General features: G+C 42.7%; 1 protein-coding gene across 1 annotated transcript in view; it reads right to left on the minus strand.

The window, feature by feature from the left end:
• The window catches only part of ZNHIT6 (zinc finger HIT-type containing 6), a 166,352-nt gene that overhangs the window by 52,565 nt on the left and 92,965 nt on the right, over positions 1–20,822 (minus strand). Inside the window, exons 6-7 of the mRNA XM_030207787.1 lie at positions 3,259–3,327; positions 2,960–3,040 (exon numbers count right to left, since the gene is read on the minus strand). Coding sequence (XP_030063647.1) covers positions 2,960–3,040; positions 3,259–3,327 — 150 coding nt within the window. The remainder of the gene's footprint in view (positions 1–2,959; positions 3,041–3,258; positions 3,328–20,822) is intronic.

Raw genomic sequence — 20,822 nt, forward strand, 5'->3', positions numbered from 1 at the left:
TCTTAGTCAAGCGGTAAATGATGTATTCCACTTCAAATACTCCTTGAGCTAAAGTCCTGGAGTTTTTTTCTTCAGTCAATAATACCTGGTACCTGAAACGGTAAAGTATAAGTAGTATTAATGTCGGGTAGGGAGATATTAGTAATCCTCTCCTCCATTACCAAGTTTCTATTATGGATGAAATGTCATATCCCCTTTTCTTTTTTATTATACATTAACTTTTCCTTATAAAGTATTTTGCACAATTATGTTTTTATTACAGCTGGTGGGTTTATTTTATTCTCAGGAGGACGAATGGTGGGATGGCATGAGGAAGTGGGAGGTGAGGGTCTTGGATGATTCTTGATTTAGTTGTTTTGTTAGAAAGTTAAAAACTGTACATTCTGATTATTATGACTAATCTGAAGTAATATGGATGTGTTTTTTTTCAAGTTTGTACCAGAATGTTGAACAATGATTAAGTAATTAAAAATAAGTGCTTGATTTGGTTAAAAAAAGGTTTGGGCAAGTTCTTAAGTCCATAAGCTGTTATTAAGATGGACTTGGGAAAATCCACTGCTTATTTCTAGGATAAGCAGCATAAAAAGCGAAAGATACATACCTGTAGCAGGTATTCTCCGAGGACAGCAGGCTGATTGTTCTCACTGATGGGTGACGTCCGATGGCAGCCCCAGGATCAGAGATCTTCCTAGCAACAAATTTTGCTAGCCTTCGCACGCACCGCGCATGCACGACCGTCTTCCCGCCTGTAGCGCGAGCGTGTTCCTCAGTCAGATAGAAAGCAAAGACAAGGGAAGACACAACTTCAAAGGGGAGGTGGGCGGGTTTGTGAGAACAATCAGCCTGCTGTCCTCGGAGAATACCTGCTACAGGTATGTATCTTTCGCTTTCTCCGAGGACAAGCAGGCTGCTTGTTCTCACTGATGGGGTATCCCTAACCCCCAGGCTCACTCAAAACAACAAACAGAGGTCAATTGGGCCTCGCAATGGCAAGGACATAACTGAGATTGACCTAAAAACAGAAACAACTAACTGAGAGTGCAGCCTGGAACAGAATAAAAATGGGCCTGGGGGGGTGGAGCTGAATTCTAAACCCCAGATTCTGCAGCACTGACTGCCCGAACCGACTGTCGCGTCGGGTATCCTGCTGTAGGCAGTAATGAGATGTGAATGTGTGGACAGATGACCACGTCGTAGCCTTGCAAATCTCTTCAATAGTGGCTGATTTCAAGTGGGCCACTGACGCTGCCATGGCTCTAACACTATGAGCTGTGACATGACCCTCAAGAGTCAGCCCAGGTTGGGCGTAAGTGAAGGATATGCAATCTGCTAGCCAACTGGAGATGGTGCGTTTCCCGAGAGACACTCCCCTTCTGTTGGGATCAAAAGAAACAAACATTTGGGCGGACTGTCTGAATGGGCTTGTCCGCTCCAGATAGAAGGCCAGTGCTCGCTTGCAGTCCAATGTGTGCAACTGAGAAAAATCCACCCTAGCCCTCCGCCTCTGAATTAGGAGAAACGGATGTAGGAGCTCCTCTGGCAGCCTCTAAACGAGGCGTCCCTCTGCACTCCACTCATCCGCAACCTCGAGGGTCGAGACATGCAGCTCTTCCAAAATGGCGCCTGCTGCCAGCTCCATTGAGCGGGAAGAAACATCGCTCGCCATGCTCATACTAGCGTGAGCGTCTAAGGAGCACGTTTTACACAGCCCCGCTGATCTGCGTTTACACAACGGGAGCAGCGCTTAACTCCTTCAGCAGCCATCGCCTGACTGGACGGAACTATGGCAATAAAATGCTGGCTTCGCGCCAAAACGTACCCCGTTCGGAACGGCGTCCGCGGGACCTCCCCAGAGGAGCTGGGCACCACTCTCACCTCAGAAATCTGAGTCAGCGAGCTCCAGTCAAGCTGCACAGAACCAGAATCTCTGGAAAAAGCCTCAGAACAGCCATGTAGTAAAAGTGCTCTTTTTTTTTTTTTTAACACTGTGAGGAAAGTTGGAGGCAGGCAGCAACAGAGGAACTCCGGGAGGTGGGGGGAATGGGTAAGGCAGGGAAAGGGCGAACCTATATAAACAAATCGGAGAAAGATTTTCTTCACCCAACGCATAATTAAACTCTGGAATTCGTTGCCAGAGAACGTGGTGGAGGCGGTTAGCTTGGCAGAGTTTAAAAGGGGGTTAGACGGTTTCCTAAAGGACAAGTCCATAAACCGCTACTAAATGGACTTGGGAAAAATCCAAAATTCCAGGAACAACATGTATAGAATGTTTGTACGTTTGGGAAGCTTGCCAGGTGCCCTTGGCCTGGATTGACCGCTGTCGTGGACAGGATGCTGGGCTCGATGGACCCTTGGTCTTTTCCCAGTGTGGCATTACTTATGTACTTATGTATATGCCTTTAAAATTGGGCACCACCAGCCACAACAACCCTGCTCAACTGGCAAAGCACAGGAGCCACCCCAGGCAGTCTGAAATCCAGAAGCTGATCAAGCTACGTCCACACCTGCTAGGAGATAGAGAAATACTGAAGGCAGTTTGGGCTAGCCGTCCAAGAGGCACTATGGTTTTTCAGTGTTCTCTATCTCCACCTGCTGGTAGGCGGATACAACCTATCAGTTAATGGATTCATCTGCTGCTGATGACAAGGAAATGACAGATAAGGCACAATGTCGGAAGTTACACCTCTTGAAAAGTAGCAAACCAAAACACACAATCTGCTGCGTTCAACTATAGGGTGCAGGCCCCATCTATTGAATGCTTCAAAATGGTGTTTTCTGCTGGAATTAGTGCACAGTGTTAGCATGCAGCAATTACTGTGTTAAACTGTGAACACAAGTTAGTACACAGGGGCCTAAAATATTAATGCACAAAAATCAGATTAAATACGGTAATTAAACATTTACCAAATATGGTTTGGAATCATATTTTAGCAGACAAGAAAATTGGTGTTCATTTTACCTTTGACGAATTACAGGATCAGATTCTTTGAGACTAATATATTTCTTAAGGATCTCGTGAAGTGTTCTGTCATCTGGTACCCTGAACCCAAAAACAAAGCAAAGCACATTACAAAAGGCACAGCTCTTTGGGAAGAATTCAGCCTCAGTCAGCCCACACACTACTGGAAATCACTGCTGCTTGACTCGGCTTTTAAGTTTACTAAGGTGCAAATGGAGGCACTGCTACCACACTAGCATAAGGGAATTCACATCATTATGAACAGGTTTATGACCTTACCAGCAAATGAAAATATGTACCTTTTGGCCATGTATTCAGCATGACTTTGGGGAAATATAAGCTTTAAATGCCAGCAGAATCTCTTTTGCCTGGAAAAAAACCAAAAAGTAACACATCAAACAGGTCAAATGAAGATTACTTGAACAAAGAAGTATTCAGGCCATTTACTCAATTTGGATCTCAAAATGATTAAATGTCCCTCAAATTCCATACATACACCCCATTACCAGCAAATGTTAAGGGAATAGCTCAACTGACGGGGAGGAGGTTTATTTCCCTAAAGAGATTTAAATAAAGAATGTATGTTCTTTACGAGGAAGCCAAAGTTGTTACCAAACTGAAGGAGATAATCTCTGCCACAAGCTGAAGCATCCAAAATATCATCTTAAATGCATACTAGTACACAGTAGACCCAATATAATGTGTACACTGGATTCCAACTTATTTGACCATATAGTAAGTAAATTCACATTATATATGGTCTATGGTGTAACAGTACAACAACAAAAGGAAAAAAAATGGGGCCCAATCCTTGACCGTGTTATAAGCAATCCAACATTATATTGGGCCTACAGTGTATTTTGCTCATAGCCCCGTATCTGTGCAATATTCTTTTTACTGAGCATAATGTGACCATATGTATGACCATATCCCTACGATTACTGTTGGCAATAATTTGTAGTGCTGTCTGTCAACCCAAGATACTTAGAAAGTAGTGACAGAAAGAAATAATATATAAATTCCCATTTAGAGGGCCATCCCAAAATCCCACCAGTGCCAAAACACTAACATCCACAGAACAGATAAAACAGTGACACCATTTCATTAATCTTAACGAACCATGACTATAAACCACAATTTCAGAGTTTGGCTCTGAAGGATTAACCAAGCACAACAGCCTTTACAGCAAAGGCTGTGTGCCTCCATAACTAGATAGACATCAAAGACGACAAAGCTATAATGAACATAAGAATTAAAATCTGTTGCTGAAGCATCAGTATACTTTGAGGCTCATTTTCAAAGCATGTAGACTTACAAAGTTAAATAGGTTACTGTGGGGCTCATTTTCATTACAAAGTTCCATAGTTACTATAGAACTTTGTAAGTCTAAGTGCTTTGAAAATGAGCACCTTTATATACCAATTTTGTCTATTGCATAAAATATTAAACTCATGCAAAGTCTAAGACACAGTAAATTTTAAGTAGTTTATCTCAATCTGACAAAACAAGTGTGATGGGTTCAGCATAATTTGGATTTTAGGTAATCCCATAGAATTCTGCCAAGCGGAAACAAAAAAGGTGTGCGTGCATGTAGTGGCAAAAACAGCGGAAAACAAATTTGTTGCTAAGTACCCTTAATTCTGCATGTGAGTTATTGCTGTCTCCAACACTTGAGATTTATAGAATTTGTTTACTGGAATCAACACTGATTCTTAGTTTGTTAACCACAGCTTTTCCTGAGATGCAAGGTCAGATTCAGTGCAACTCTTGAAAGGGGAACTCCATGCTGAAGCTTCAATAAGGCTCGCTGCCCTGTCATGCAACCAGGCCGGACAGTGAGGTCTGCAACCCAGAGACTGGGAGTTTGTTGCACGGAAGGTGGCTCGTCAGCTGGTGCTACTGCATGCAGCCGTTCTATATAAGATCCTTTGAATATAGGGATAAACTTGATAAAAGTCAGGAATTAAAAAGAAATCATTTCTGGAAGATTAAGCTAGCATTTTAAATAAGAGTTTATACAGGTATATCACGAGTAAGAATGACAGTGGCACAGCAGCAAATTTGTTCCAAACGTACTTCTATCAAATATTTCCTTGTAAAATTTTGATTAAAAAAGGAAGTCAGCTTTCAACTTTCTTAATAGAAAAGAAAAAAAAATTAATTTTGGAACTCTGGCTTCGGAACAAAGAAAATGATGACCTAATCTTCTGCCATGAATATCACAAAGCCACCAATCTGTGATGATGGAAAGATCTCCTGACTGGACACAGCCATACATTCTACTCATTTCCTTAAACCAACATGGTTTTATGAAAGCAAAATCTCTTGTGATGGGTGGGACACTGGTGGAATAGGGAAAGATGAAAAAGCACCAGACGTCTTCTCCTGACAAAACAGAACAGCTGACCTTGGAAGGGGGCTCTCAAGATGATTTTCTTTTTTTTTTTTTTGTTCACCTCATTTCAAGTCTATACACACAATTTTCACTAAGACCAGGCAATTATACACGTCAGACCGGATGCAGTTTTTGTTTTTTAAATATTTGACTGCACATAGGGGATGCAATCATTTCCCAGCAGCAAAAATTTGGAAGAAAAGCTAATGTGAAGGGTTATCTCAAGAAACAGCAGGATAACCTCTTACTAGGGACAACTGAAGAGGTGAAATAAAACCCATTTGAATAGCAACATCACATATAACACTATAAAAAACAACCAAAATAAATCACCAACCTTTTAGGTTTCTCATACTCTCCCATCAACTGAGATATTTACAAGTTTATAATCATCACAGACCTCAGTAATGAATACTGGCCATCTCAGGCACCAAAATGTATTTTAACTAAAGACTGTGTGGTATGAGTTAAAGGTCTATTCATTCACAACCAGATTTTTTTTACTACAGTCCAAATTTATTTATTGTAATGCTGTGGCACTTTCTAGCTTGCTTCTACAAAAGAAAAGCTGAGCCTTTTACTAATGCTACACAAACAGCATCCACACCTAAGTCTTTTTTTGTCACCCATCATTAGAAAAAAGGGTTGTATTTGCAAAGGAAATTTAATTATATTATACATAGAGACTTAAAATGATTATTTCCTTCTAGTAATTACCTCATGTGATAAACGAAGATACTTACCTGTAGCAGGTATTCTCCAAGGAAAGCAGGCTTCATAATCTCACAAGTGAGCGACACTGATCCACGTTGCCTGGTCAGACTTTCGCCATAGTAAAAACAAACAAAAAAAAGATCTGGGTGGAGCGTGAGTCGTGCTCCACTACTCATGCACGAGTGCGTTCCCGCCCGCCGCGTGAGTGCGGTCTCCTCAGTTTAATACTAAAGCAAAAAAATAAAGTAAAAATAACCAAGGAGACAATTCCAAGGGAAGGTGGGAGGGATTGTGAGAATATGAAGCCTGCTCTCCTCGGAGAATATCTGCTAAAGAATACCTGCTTTCTCAGAGGACAAGCAGGCTTCTATCTTCTCACAAGTGGGGAATTCCTAGCTTCCAGTCTCACCGAAAAAAAACAAACACTGTTCAATTGGGCCTCACAACGGCGAGGACATTACACAGATTAACCTGAAACTATATACAATTTGAATAGGAGTGCAGCCTGGAACAGAATAAAATGGGCCTAGAGGGTACAGTTGGAGTGTAGACCCTAAACAGATTCTGCAAAACTGACTGCCCGAACCGACTGTCGAATCGGGTATCCTACTCAAGGCAGTAGTGTGATGTGAATGTGTGGACTGAAGACCACGTCACAGCCTTGCAAATTTCTTCAATAGAGGCCAACCTCAAGTGGGCTACTGATGCAGCCATGGCTCTGACATTATGAGCCATGACATGACCAGCCCAGCCTGGGCATACGTGAAGGAAATGCAATCTGCCAACCAAATTGAAATGGTGCATTTCCCCGATGGCAACCCCTATCCTGTTGGGTTAAAAAGAAACAAAAAGCTGGGCGGACTGTCTGTGGGGCCTTGTCCGCTCCATGTAATAGGCCAATGCGCTCTTGCAATCCAAGGTATAAAAGCTGCTTTTGGCATGAGGTCAGGGAAAGAATGTTGGAAAGAAAAATCGACTGGGTCAGACGGAACTCCGACACCACCTTCGGTACGAACTTAGGGTGAGTGAGGACTACTCTGTTGTGATGAAACTTAATATAAGGTTCATCCACCACTAAAGGCCTGAAGATCACTGACTCTACAAGCTGAAGTAACAGCCACCAAGAAAATGACCTGACAGGAAATCAGTGGCTCAAAAGGAGCTTTCATCAGCTGGGTACGAACGACATTGATATCCTATGACACTGGTGGAGGTTTGACAGGTGACTGACAAAAGCAAACCTCTCATTAAGCGAACTAAAGGCTGTCCAGAGATAGGATTACCTTCCACATGTTCATAAGCACTAACTGCACTAAGGTGAATCCTTCCGGACCAGACTCTGATAAGTGTAGAAGGTATTCAAGCAGGGTCTGTGTAGGGCTAGTAAGGGGATCTAGAACCTTGCTCTCACACTAGATGGCAAACATCCTCCAATTAGAGTAACACCTCTTAGTGGAATCTTTCCTGGAAACCAGCAACACTCGGGAGACACCCTCCAACACACGCAAGGAAGCAAATTCTAGGCTCTCAAAAATAAGCTGTGAGAGTCTGAGACTGGAGGTTGGGATGTAGAAGTGACCCCTTGTTTAGTGTGATGAGGGTCAGAAAACACTCCAATCTCCACTGTTCTTTGCAAGATAATTCCAGAAGAAGAGGGAACCATATCAGTACAGTATAATCAGAATCATGGTTCCGAAGTCTTGCTTGAGTTTCAACTAAGTTTTTCCCACTAGAGGTATTGGAGAATGATAAAGTAAAAAAACAAAACAAAACAAAAAACCCCATATGAATTAAAAAAAAAGAAAAAGAAAAAAATGAATGAAGTTGGACTGATGACGAAATAAAGTGTCATCTACTTTATTCATCTATAAGAGCATTTTTCCTCTACTGGAAGGTCACCTCTGATGGTCCATTAAATTACAATATACCATTGTTTTAATTTTATGCAGTGATAATATTTTGTGTGCTAATGTTGCCATTAGTATGCAGTCATTAATAAAAATTACTGCGTGAGCACTCATCCCCACCCATTTTGTACGCAGTAAGGGCTCCCGTGGTAATCCTGCACTAACTGAGTGTCAGGGATGTTTTTCCTAACTTGAAATACTGCTCAATTTTTGTGTTTTTTTGAAACACTTCTCAATGTGGACTTTTGTTGTTAAATTTCTGGGAATTAATTTGTTTCTGCATATTATGCGATTTCTTTTGGAACTATAAATTTCAAAAATCTTTAATAAAAAAATATAGCTTCAAAACAAATGCTTGAGCTGATTCATAGGCTCTAGCATTAACAAAAAAAATATGAAACACTAAGATAAAGAACAGATGTGAAGCACGATTGGATACACTATTCTACATAATTTCTTATTGCTGATTTAACTGAACACAGTTTTGCATCATAAGCTAACTCACATAAAATAACTGTACATGGAAACATCTTCACACTAGAATTTCTTACCCTACTCTCTCATGATGGCACCCACAGGGATGGAGCAAGATTACCAACTCCCCTCCTTCATTCATTGAAGCAGGATTGTCACATCTGGAAGACAACTCAGGCAGACCTCTTTCTCACTACCCATGCCACCCTTAGAGAGGTTCCTTAAGTGACTGGAACACAATACTGCAAAGATTAGGACAGAAATCCAAGAACAGCACACTTCCATCCCAGGGAAGAGATTTCTGGTACAAGATATGGCCTTCAACTGCCACCCTTAGAGAGGTTCCTTAAGTGACTGGAACACAATACTGCAAAGATTAGGACAGAAATCCAAGAACAGCACACTTCCATCCCAGGGAAGAGATTTCTGGTACAAGATATGGCCTTCAACTTCTCAAAACCTTATGATGAGAATACTTAATGACCAACAAAGCTAGGACTCAGTGGTTCTGCAGTAAATTTCATGACAAACATGGAGATGGTGGAATTCAAGCTTAAAACACATAAGATGTGGCATGTCCTCAAGTAGGCTAAGATAAGTCACCACACCAGAAGTGACGGATTGTGTGCATGGCTCCCTAAACAATGATTCATAAAATGAAGTGGTTGAGTGACGTGAAATGTATTATAAATGAAGTGAAGAGTATAATACCTTATGAATTGCTTAAAGCAATTGATAAAGTGAATGTCATGAGATACACAGAATTTAGAAGAGGCAAATAAATAAATAAATAAAATGGGATGTCTTATAAAGGAGTATCTAAAAATGAGAGACAATATCAAGAGTTATGTAAGTAAAGCAATTGACAAAGTGAATGTCATATGGGATGGACAATATTTAGAAGAGGCAAATAAATAAAATCGTATGTCTTAAAAAAAGGCTCGTATTTCATCATCTCTGATTTTATGTTGACTTATTTTACACCACTATTTAATGTTTTATTTATACTTTGTGATTTAATATCATATGTTTGCAATTATTTATATCTGTGCAGACTCCTGAAGCAGGCACTTATGTGCCGAAACATAGTACCGTGACAAGTCATCACCAAATAAAAGTTTCAAACTACATATTGAAAGTCCCTTGTCTGTTTCGAACAGCCTGATCCTGTTCCCACTCCTTCTTTAGCTGTATCTCTCACGTGGGACTCTGGTGTTTTTTCCACTTCTGTGGTTCCCTAAACAATGATAAATCTGAAGAGCTGATCCAAGAACATAACACCGAAAGAGGTGCGAGCAAAATCTAGATAAATAATAAAAAAATAAATAATACTTAACATGTCCTACTGAGAATAGCGACCCTTTCGTCCTACCTTTTAACCAGTTGTGAATGCGCAGTAAGAATCTATCGCATGAGCTTTTTGATTTCCTGAAGAGTCTCTTCCTTCATGAGGGATTTTATCCACATGCTTATTCACACCTTAGTTAGATACGACCTCCCTTTGCTAAAATGGATTGCCTCTAATCTGTCCATATCTTTCTAGGGCTTTGGCTCTATGACAATCTAGTGCCTTAAAAGAACTGATGGATAAACATTACAGTCAGAATAGCACAATATCTCACAGGTCTATTTCATTGTTTTGCCTAGTTATTTGGCCTCTCCTCAGTCATGACCTTATGTGCTTATTTCTCAGAAGAGCCACATAAGAAATGTCTTCCAAAAGCCTGAATCATGCACATTTTTCCTTTTTTTGGATGAAGAATCTACAAAAGTATTGCCATACTGGGACAGACCGAAGGTCCATCAAGCCCAGCATCCTGTTTCCAACAGTGGCCAATCCAGGTCACAAATACCTGGCAAGATCCCAAAAAAAGTATAAAACATTTTATGTTGCTTATCCCAGAAATATTTTCCCCAAATCAAATGTAATAATGATCTATGGACTTTTCCTTTAGGAAGCCATCCAAACTTTTTAAAAACATTTTCTGGCAACTAATTCCAGAGTTGAATTACACGTTAAGAAAAGAAAAATTTTCTCCGATTCGTTTTAAATTTACTACTTTGTAGCTTCATTGCATGCCCCCCTAGTATTTTTGGAAAGAGTAAACGGATGCTTCATGTCCACCTGGTCCACTCCACTCATTATTTATAGACCTCTATCATATCCCCCCTCAGTCATCTTTTCTCCAAGCTGAAGAGCCCCAGCCGCTTCAGCCTTTTCTCATAGGGAAATCATCCCATCCTCTTTATCATTTTCGTTGCCCTTCTCTGCACCTTTTCTAATTCCAACATATCATTTTTGAGATGCGGCGACTAGAATTGAACACAATATTCGAGGTGCAGTCGCACCATGGAGCGATACAAAGGCATTATAATGTCCTCAATTTTTGTTTTCCATTCCTTTCCTAATAATACCTAACATTCTATTTGCTTTCTTAGCCATCGCAGCACACTGAGCAGAAAGTTTCAACGTATCATCAACGACGACACCTAGATCCTTTTCTTGGTCCGTGACTCCTAACGTGGAACCTTGCATGACGTAGCTATAATTTGGGTTCCTCTTTCTCAAATGCATCACTTTGTACTTGCTCACATTAAACGTCATCTGCCATTTAGACGCCCAGTCTCCCAGTCTCGTACGGTCCTCTTGTAATTTTTCACAATCCTCCCGCGATTTAACTACTTTGAATAACTTTGTGTCATCAGCAAATTTAATTACCTCACTAGTTATCCCCATCTCTAGGTCATTTATAAATATGTTATAAAGCAGCGGCCCCAGCACAGAGCCCTGGGGAACCCCACTAACTACCCTTCTCCATTGAGAATACTGACTCTCCAATTTCCTCTGGAGTCTTTCATGAGGTACTTTGTCAAACGCCTTCTGAAAATCCAGATACACAATATCAACCGGCTCTCCATTATCCACGTTTGTTTACCCCTTCAAAGAAATGTAGTAGATTGGTGAGGCAAGATTTCCCTTCACTAAATCCATGTTGGCTTTGTCTCATTAATCCATGCTTTTGAATATACTCTGTAATTTTGTTCTTAATAATAGTCTCTACCATTTTGCCCGGCACCAATGTAAGACTCACCGGTCTGTAATTTCCCGGATCTCCCCTGGAACCTTTTTTAAAAATCAGCGTTACATTGGCCAGCCTCCACTCTTCCGGTACCACACTCAATTTAAGGATAAATTACATATTACTAACAATAGTTCCGCAAGTTCATTTTTCAGTTCTACCAGTACTCTGGGATGAATACCATCTACTTCTTCATATCTAAAGTCATTTAGAAGGAAATTCAATAACTGGGTGCCCTGAGAGCCAATGGTAAGAGCCTACTCTATAGCAAAACCTAGACTCCTAGTTTCCTTTTAAAATACTAGAGTAACTCAGTATCAGCATGCCTAACATTTAGGCAACTGCACTTATACGAACCACAGAGTTTGAGTAAATGTGAGCACCAAAATGTGGCAGGGACGCACTTGACAATACACACATAGGTTGGAGCCCTGCCTACGATACACCCATGCTCTGCCCATGTGTACAGACCTTTACAAATACGCACTATGCAAGACAGTCGCCTAGTTACACAGTACTGCTTAGGTGGCATACTGGCAGTTACATGTTTAAGTGTGCATGCTAAATATTTATGCATTCAATGGGTACATAAATGTTAGCTATAGTCTACACAATCACACTCTAACAGAAGATGCGGCAGATGCATGGAGAAACCTATCTGTGGAAACAGAAGGGACAGAAATGGTAGAAGGTGGCAAGAGGCTAAAATTAACAGTTAGGCTACATAGGCTTGGAGGTCTTTATCTGCCATTACTTCTTTTCTGTTTTCCTTATATTTCCCAATTCCCTCACAAAATATAGATACTTCTCTGCTTCACAAGTTTCAAGCTGCCTGTCCTTATGCTACCAAGCGCAAGGATACTGCCAGTATAATGCATGCTACAGTATATAAAGCCATATTTATTTAGTCAACTTTCACATACAAAGAATTGAAATCATTCTAAGTCACCCTCTTATACCATAGGCTCCTGGGAAAGATACAGTAACACAGTAAATGACAGCAGATTAAGACCCCCCCTCCCCCATGGTCCATCTCGTCTGCCCAATAAAGGCGAAGCTGCACCCGTTACTGTGCGGCTTATAGTCATTGATGCTTAAACACCAGCTGGCAATTTGCCATCATGCTGACCACATATGGGTAGTTAAATATGATGCAGACTTGGAATGATATATTTTATAACCAAAGGTACTGCTAACAATATTGCTAATCTCAACATTAAGAGGTTATCCCCTCCCCCTTGAGATGTGCATCACCCTCACTCATAGCATATGATAATAAAAGGGATATCCAATGATCTTCACCTGTCTTTCACCTTTTGCAGGACACAGACTGTAGAAGTCTATCCAACACTGGCCTAGGTTCCCCCAGCTACTCCTGTCCAACATAACACCCCAACAGCTAAGTTGTGTCTCCATCCTTCTATTTAGGCAACCCTTGTGCTTATCCCCATGTATTTTTTTGAAATCCTTCACTGTTTTTGACTCCACCACTTCACCTGGAAGGGAGTTCCAGGCATTCAATATGCTCTCTGAGAAAGAACATTTCCTAACACTACTCTTAAGTCTACTGCCCTGCAACTTCCATTCATGTCCTCTAGTTCTACTGCCTCCATGTCTACGGAAGGTTTGTTTGTACAAAAGAGGAGTGACAGATTAGACATCTATCGTTAATGGTGTTAGCAGTTTAGTTTGCTTCTGGGGATTTTTTAGGGACAAGGTAGTGGCAGAGCAGTAGATGAAAACCAAAGGCTTGTAAGAGAACAGGAGGAGAAAGTAAGGCCATGAACAACTAGTCAGTTTTTAGGTAAAACAGAAAAATTACTGCCACCTGCAACACCAAAACAGACCTCATACAGACAACAGATGTGGAGCAACAAAGAAAATGAAGATTTCTAAATGTTGATTCTGTGTCTCTTTTTAAATCTATTTCACTCCTAATCAACAGACTACTCTGTGCTCCGTTTGCTTTGTGAATGAAACTGCTGAACAAAAGCCCCATCTGGGGCAGATGGAGGATAATGTCTTAAAGGTGCACAGCTCAGGACAGATTATAACTTGTCTGACAAGTCCTCCTCCATACAGATCAACAGCCCTACTAAGGGACACACTGCACAATGTTTGGAACAGACACAGTGCACTAAAGGTCAAAGAAAGCTGGCACACACCCCAGACATGCAAATAAGAAAACAGAGAGCAAACTCTTTCTCAACTCATTTATGAGGTATACTGTACAAAACAGGGAAAAACCAACAGAGACAGCAAGTGAGTGGACATGCTCCTAAACCCACCCCTCCCTCAACCAGCTTAGACCATGGAAACACCCAGCAGTACAATGCAGCTCTCTGTGCATTTGTCTCACAAGGAATTTATAAAAACATTTGCCATGGCCAAGCGTCTGGGACATCTGGTTTAACATAACAAGCACCTGAGATAGACACAAACGGTACATACTGCACTTTCACTGAACTATGCAGGACAGAAGCACACCGCAAGGCAGCTGGAATGGAGTGCTTCACAGCTAACAGAATCCTGTGTTTCATAAAGCCACACCCGAGGAGCTCTCTCTTGGGCAGATGATCAAAGGTAAACACGGGCACTAGAGGCCATTAGTGCCGGACTAGCACCTGCATTTGCCTGCACCCTATGATCAGAGCCGGCATGTGTAACAAGCTCACCGGCTCTGAGCGCAAGTAGCATGCAAATACATACTAAACAGGGCATTATGTATTCCTCCCCAATGATCAGTGGGCAGCGTGCCAAATATTGGCGCTGCTCCCACCGCAAACCCTACAGGGAGGAATGGAGAGCCCTGTCCAGCATGCATTTGAATGCTTACAACTCCCCCACCCCCAACACAAAGGGCTGGAGATCTGCTGGACCTCCAGCACCCCCCCCCCCCCAATGCAAAAATGTTTCTCTAGTGGCATAGTGGGTACCCCCCCCAACCACCCTGGTGGCCTAGTACCCCCAAGCCCGCACTCATACTTTGACGCAAGAGGAGGAGCGTCGCCTTCAAAATGGCAGCGAAATGCACTGGGCAGTGATTCAGTACCATAAAATGGAGTCTCTCCCTTTTATGGTACTGAAGTCCCGCCCAGTGCATTCAGGATGCCCAAGGCAGGGCACCGCCATTTTGAATGCAGCGCTCGCAGGAGGAAGGAGCTTTAGAGATTGTGCTGGAGGCAAGCCTCTGGGAAAAGTGAAGGGCAGATTATCAAACTGGTTTAGAAGGGAAGAGGGTGGGTACAGGATGGGGGCAGCTGACTGGTGAGAGAAATGGGTGGGAGGTAAATTGACTAGGCTGGGCCAAAGTGTGCACTAGGGAAGAAAGTTTGTGGAGGAGAACAGGAAGTCAAGGAGAGGAGAGACTATATGGTAGAGATGATTGACGTCAAGCGACAACCCCAGAGAGCAGGTTTATTACATTATTGTTAGGGGACCTCCTTCCCCCACTACTCTGAGATTGGCTGTGTCACTGAAGGAGACCTCCGTCTTAACTAGGTCAATAGCATCATAGTTCTACAATGTTTCAGTCCAAATTCTCAAGATACCTTCACTCAACCTACCACCAATTCAGGTCTTGTTTTCAACATACACATCATAACAATTCACAACATTATCTACATAAATGTGATGTAAGGACAGGGTTATTTGGTCTTGCTCTCTCCTTATCATTAACCTACCCCTAGTTTCCTAACAGAAAGAGGTAAACAGGGAGTGTCCCGGGGATCAGCACTGTTTAACTTATTAACTACCCAGAAAAGGAGGCAATGAGTAAATTGATCAAATGTGCAGCTGATACAAAAATATTCAAATAGTAAAACACAAGCAGATTGTGAGGAACTGTAAAAGGACTTGTACGTGCCTGAATTAGGCGCATATGTCTTCTCATTCTATAACAACACGCATAAATATTAGGAGCACCCGTGTTGTTCCCATGACCCTCCTGTTTCCACACCCCCCTTTTTGAACTGTGTAAAATTTACGTGCGTAAATCCCAATTAAATCTAATTAGTGCCCATAATTGCTTTTTAAAAAGCAAATTGATGCTAATTAGCTCGTCCAGTTAAATTGTATGCACAAATTGGGCATATACCCAAATTTGCGCATGCAGTTTTTAGTGACTTTTATAGAATTAGGGAGTTAGGCTTTATTCTATTAAAGGTTATGCTCCAAAATTACAAGCATAATCTATTTTGGAGCATAAATTTAGAAGTGTAAATTTAGGAGTATAAACTTTATAAGGCCCCTTAGTGACAGATTGTAAACTGACTCTCACCTGCTACTTAGAGAACTGTATCCTTGAGAAAGTTGATCCAGTTGTTCATTTATTTTAATCCAAATAGGATTGGTGTACCAGTTATGTAAAGAACTCTGGTAAACAGGTTAGCCTCTTGTATATTGGGTGGCAGAGCGGGAGGCGGGGATGGTGCTGGGCAGACTTATACGGTCTGTGCCAGAGCCGGTGGTGGGAGGCGGGACTGGTGGTTGGGAGGTGGGGATAGTGCTGGGCAGACTTATATGGTCTGTGCCAGAGCCGGTGGTGGGAGGCGGGGATAGTGCTGGGCAGACTTATACGGTCTGTGCCAGAAACGGTGGTGGGAGGCGGGGCTGGTGGTTGGGAGGCGGGGATAGTGCTGGGCAGACTTATACAGTCTGTGCCCTGAAAAAGACAGGTACAAATCAAGGTAAGGTATACACAAAAAGTAGCACATATGAGTTTATCTTTTTGGGCAGACTGGATGGACCGTGCAGGTCTTTTTCTGCCGTCATCTACTATGTTACTATGTCTGGAGAATTGGTCATCTTAAATGACAAATTACATTTAATGTGGACAGCTGAACAATGATGCAAAACACAATCCTAACTTACAGGTACATAAATGCCAGGTTCCATTTTAGAAGTCATTATCCAGGAAATGGATCTTGGAGTCACTGTGGACAACTTATTTATTAGGATTTATTTAATGCTGTTTTGAAGGAATTCACTCAAGGCGGTGTACAGTAATGCATCAAAATCTTCAGCTTGTTCTTTAATGATGTTTTATAAAGCCACAACTGAGGAACTCTCTCTTGGGCAGATGATCAGAATTATTCAGAAAGTAACGTAGAAAGAAAAAAAAACCCCACAACAATATCAAAATGCCTCTGTATAGATCTATGGTGTAGAAACATAAAAAATGACGGCAGATAACGACCTTACGACCTATCCAGTCTGCCCATCCATCCCATCTACTAGCCCTTCTCCCTTAGAAACCCTTTGACACGGTTACTCATAGGATGCTCTCGAATATACTTGACAGGCTGAAGTTAGGACCCAAGGTAGTGAACTGGATTAGGAACTGGTTGACAGACACCAAAGGGTGGTGGTTAATAGAATTCACTCGGAGCAAGTTAAGGTGAGTAGTGGAATGCCTCAAAGATAAGTGCTGGGGCTAATTTCGTTCAATATATTTGTGAGCGACATTGTTGAAGGGTTAGAAGATAAGGTTTGCCTATTTGCAGATGATACCAAGATTTGTAACAGATTGGACACCTTGGATGAAGAGGAAAACATGAAAAAGGATCTGCAAAAGCACAAGAATGGAGTGGACTAATGTTTAAAATTCAATGCAAAGAAGTGGAGAGTGATGCACAGGGAGTAGAAATCCAAGGGAGCCGTATGTGTTATGAGGTGAGAAGCCGATTTGCACAGACAGGGAGAGGGACCTTGGGGTGATAATCCGAGGATCTGAAAGTGACAAAACAGTGCGATAAGGTGGTGGCTGGCTGTAGCCAGAAAGATGCTAGGCTGTACAAAGAGAGGCATAAACAGCAGAAGGAAGGAGGTGCTGATGTCCCTGTACAAGTCGTTGGTGAGGCCCCACTTGTTATTGTGTTCAGTTTTGGAAGCCATATCTTCCTAAAGATGTAAGAAGACTTAAAGCGGTCAAGAGGAAGGTGACAAAAATGGTAAGGGGCTTGCGCCAAAAGACGTATGAGAAGAGACTGGAAGACCTGAATATGTATACCCTAGAGGATATGAAGGACAGGGGAGACACCATAGAAACATTTAAATACTTGAAATTATTAATGTAAGTACAAAAGTGTTGCCATACTGGAAAAGACCGAAGGTCCATCAAACCCAGTATCCTGTTTCCAACAGTGGCCAATCCAGGACACAAGTACCTGGCAAGATCCCAAAACAGTACAATACATTTTATGTTGCTTATCCTAGAAATAAGCAGCGGATTCTCTCCAAGTCCATCTTAATAATGGCTTATGGACTTTTTTTTTAGGAATCTATCCAAACCTTTTTAAAACCCCGCTAACTGCTTTTAGCACATTCTCTGGCAACGAATTCCAGAGTTTAATTACACATTGAGTGAAGAAATATTTTCTCCTATTCGTTTTAAATTTACTACTTTGTAGCTTCATTGCATGCACCCTAGTCCTAGTATTTTTGGAAAGAGTAAACAATATAGAAACAAATATTTTCCAGAGAAGGGAAAATAGTAAAACTAGAGAACATGAATTGAGATTGCAGGGTGGTAGGAGTAATGTCAGAAAATTCTTTTTCACGGAGAGGGGTGGGTGATGCCTGGAATGCCCTCCCGAGGCAGGTGGTGCAGAAAACAAACGGTGGCTGAATTCAAAGAGGCGTGTGGTGAACACAGAGGATCTCTAATTAGAAAATGAATGGTATGTAAAGTGGTGCTTAGATAACAACTCTGGCTGTAAAAACTAAGGGGGAAGATGCACTAAAAAATCGTTAAAGCCCTTCCCTTACCGAATCCCTTAGCGAATTGGTAAGGAACGGGCATGCATCAAGGAAAAGGAATGCAAATGAGCTGCTCGTTGTAGCTCACTTGCATTCTCTATTCCATCGGTAACCAGTCGGCCAGTCTGCCGATCGAGCATGCGTAGAGCAGCCAAGCGTTATGCTGGCTGCTCTGCGCATGCCAAATACGTCCAAAATGCGCCTAACACCCAGGTAAAATAAATAAATAAATAAATAAAAAAGAACAAGCAGCTTGTCCCAAGTCCCCGTGAGGGACTTAAAATTAAAAAAAAAAAAAAAAAAAAAAAAAGTTATGGCACCTTCGCTATGCCTGTGGCCATCCCTGCGCCGCCCGGGAATGGAAGACGCTGCGCCGCTCACCCCCTCCACGGCCTGCTGCAGGAAGGTTCTGATGCGGCTCGAGAGTGCAGTTGAGGACGTCCATCCAAAAAGACGTCCTTTTTGGACGTCCGCCCCCCTCCCGGCAATAATAAAAATGGCCTTTTTGGACGTCCCCTAAACTATACTTCTTTTCACAAAGCGCCACTATCCCCTATAAACAATTAGAAACCCCACACTCTAGAGAGAGCTGAGTCGACAGTGACACTCGTAAATACACGCCGGAAACGGGTTCCCCACATACATAGTTCAGTGTGACACCCGTGTGCAAAGCGCCTAAGCCGAAAACAGTAAGAAGGGACTGGTTTTCCCTGACCTTGATGAGAACTTTGGTACTCCTCCTTCAACCGTTGCACCCATAGCTCTTTATCCTGTGGGCTAGTGTTAGTCTTCAGCACCGGAATTCGGGACACAAAACGCCGCGTCGTCCTTCGACCTGGAAGTCTCTGAGCCAATCACAGCGCGTTTAGCTGAGCTAAACGCGCTGTGATTGGCTCAGAGAATTCCAAGTCTCTCCACTGAGTGGACGCCCAAAAAGGCTGGTTTTATTATTGCCAGGGGTGGGGGTGGGGTGGGGACGTCCAAAAAAGGACATCTTTTTGGAAGGACGTCCTCAACTGCACTCTCCTGCTAGGATCAAGCCGCATTGGAGCCTTCCTGCAGCAGGCCGTGGAGGGGGTGAGTGGCGCGGCGTCTTCCTTTCCGGCAGCACAGGTTTTTATTAAGTGAAGGACGTCCAAAAAGAACATCTTTGGAGTGGGGGGGGGGGGGGGGGGGGGGTTTCAGGTGATGGACGTCCTTGATGACATCTTTTTCTTCCGATTTGCCCCAACGAGAGGTGTAGACCTCCCGTTAGGTTTTTCACATTAAGGGGATCGGAAAACTGTAGTGCATCTCATTATAATAGCCTTGCAATAGCCTTTGGATCATCTGCATTACGTTTTCGTTAGCTGCTACCGTGATCAGAAAATGGCTCGGAGAAGCCTTTAGTGCATGCCACGGTTTACTACTTGCTTGTTAATGGCTCGTTAAGTTTAGTGCATCTGGCCCTAAGGCCAGTCTGGGCTGGCTTATACGATCTATGTCCCACATAAGGGCTGGAGAGGGCTTCAACAGAGACTTCAGTAAAATTAAGTAGACTGGATGGACCGTTCAGATCTTTATTTGTGGTCACTTAGAGCCAGATGCATCAACCAAACGTTAAAAAATCTAAATCGTTAAAAGTCCATAACGGTTTTTAAAAAACGAAGAATGCACCAAAAAAAACAAGTCGCACATGCTCGGTGCGGTATAGCGAATGATACATACCTGTAGCAGGTGTTCTCCGAGGACAGCAGGCTGATTGTTCTCACGACTGGGTTGACGTCCACGGCAGCCCCCACCAACCAGAAGAAAACTTCGCTGGCGGTCCCGCACGCAGGGCACGCCCACCGCGCATGCGCGGCCATCTTCTCGCCTGTGCACGACCGTTCCCGCTCAGTTGAATGACAAGCAAAGGAATGAGTAAAACGTAACTCCAAAGGGGAGGAGGGAGGGTAGGTGAGAACAATCAGCCTGCTGTCCTCGGAGAACACCTGCTACAGGTATGTATCATTCGCTTTCTCCGAGGACAAGCAGGCTGCTTGTTCTCACGACTGGGGTATCCCTAGCTCTCAGGCTCACTCAAAACAAGAACCCAGGTCAATTGAACCTTGCAACAGCGAGGGCATAACAGAAATTGACCTACAAAGAACAACTAACTGAGAGTGCAGCCTGAACAGAATAAAATCGGGTCCTGGAGGGTGGAGTTGGATTCAAACCCCAAACAGATTCTGCAGCACCGACTGCCCGAACCGACTGTCGCGTCGGGTATCCTGCTGGAGGCAGTAATGTGATGTGAATGTGTGGACAGATGACCACGTCGCAGCCTTGCAAATCTCTTCAATAGTGGCTGACTTCAAGTGGGCCACTGACGCTGCCATGGCTCTAACACTATGAGCCGTGACATGACCCTCAAGAGCCAGACCAGCCTGGGCGTAAGTGAAGGAAATGCAATCTGCTAGCCAATTGTAAATGGTGCGTTTCCCGACAGCGACCCCCTTCCTATTGGGGTCGAAAGAAATAAACAATTGGGCGGACTGTCTGTGGGGCTGTGT

Source organism: Microcaecilia unicolor, chromosome 6 (assembly GCF_901765095.1).
Source record: "Microcaecilia unicolor chromosome 6, aMicUni1.1, whole genome shotgun sequence".
Taxonomy (NCBI): domain Eukaryota; kingdom Metazoa; phylum Chordata; class Amphibia; order Gymnophiona; family Siphonopidae; genus Microcaecilia; species Microcaecilia unicolor.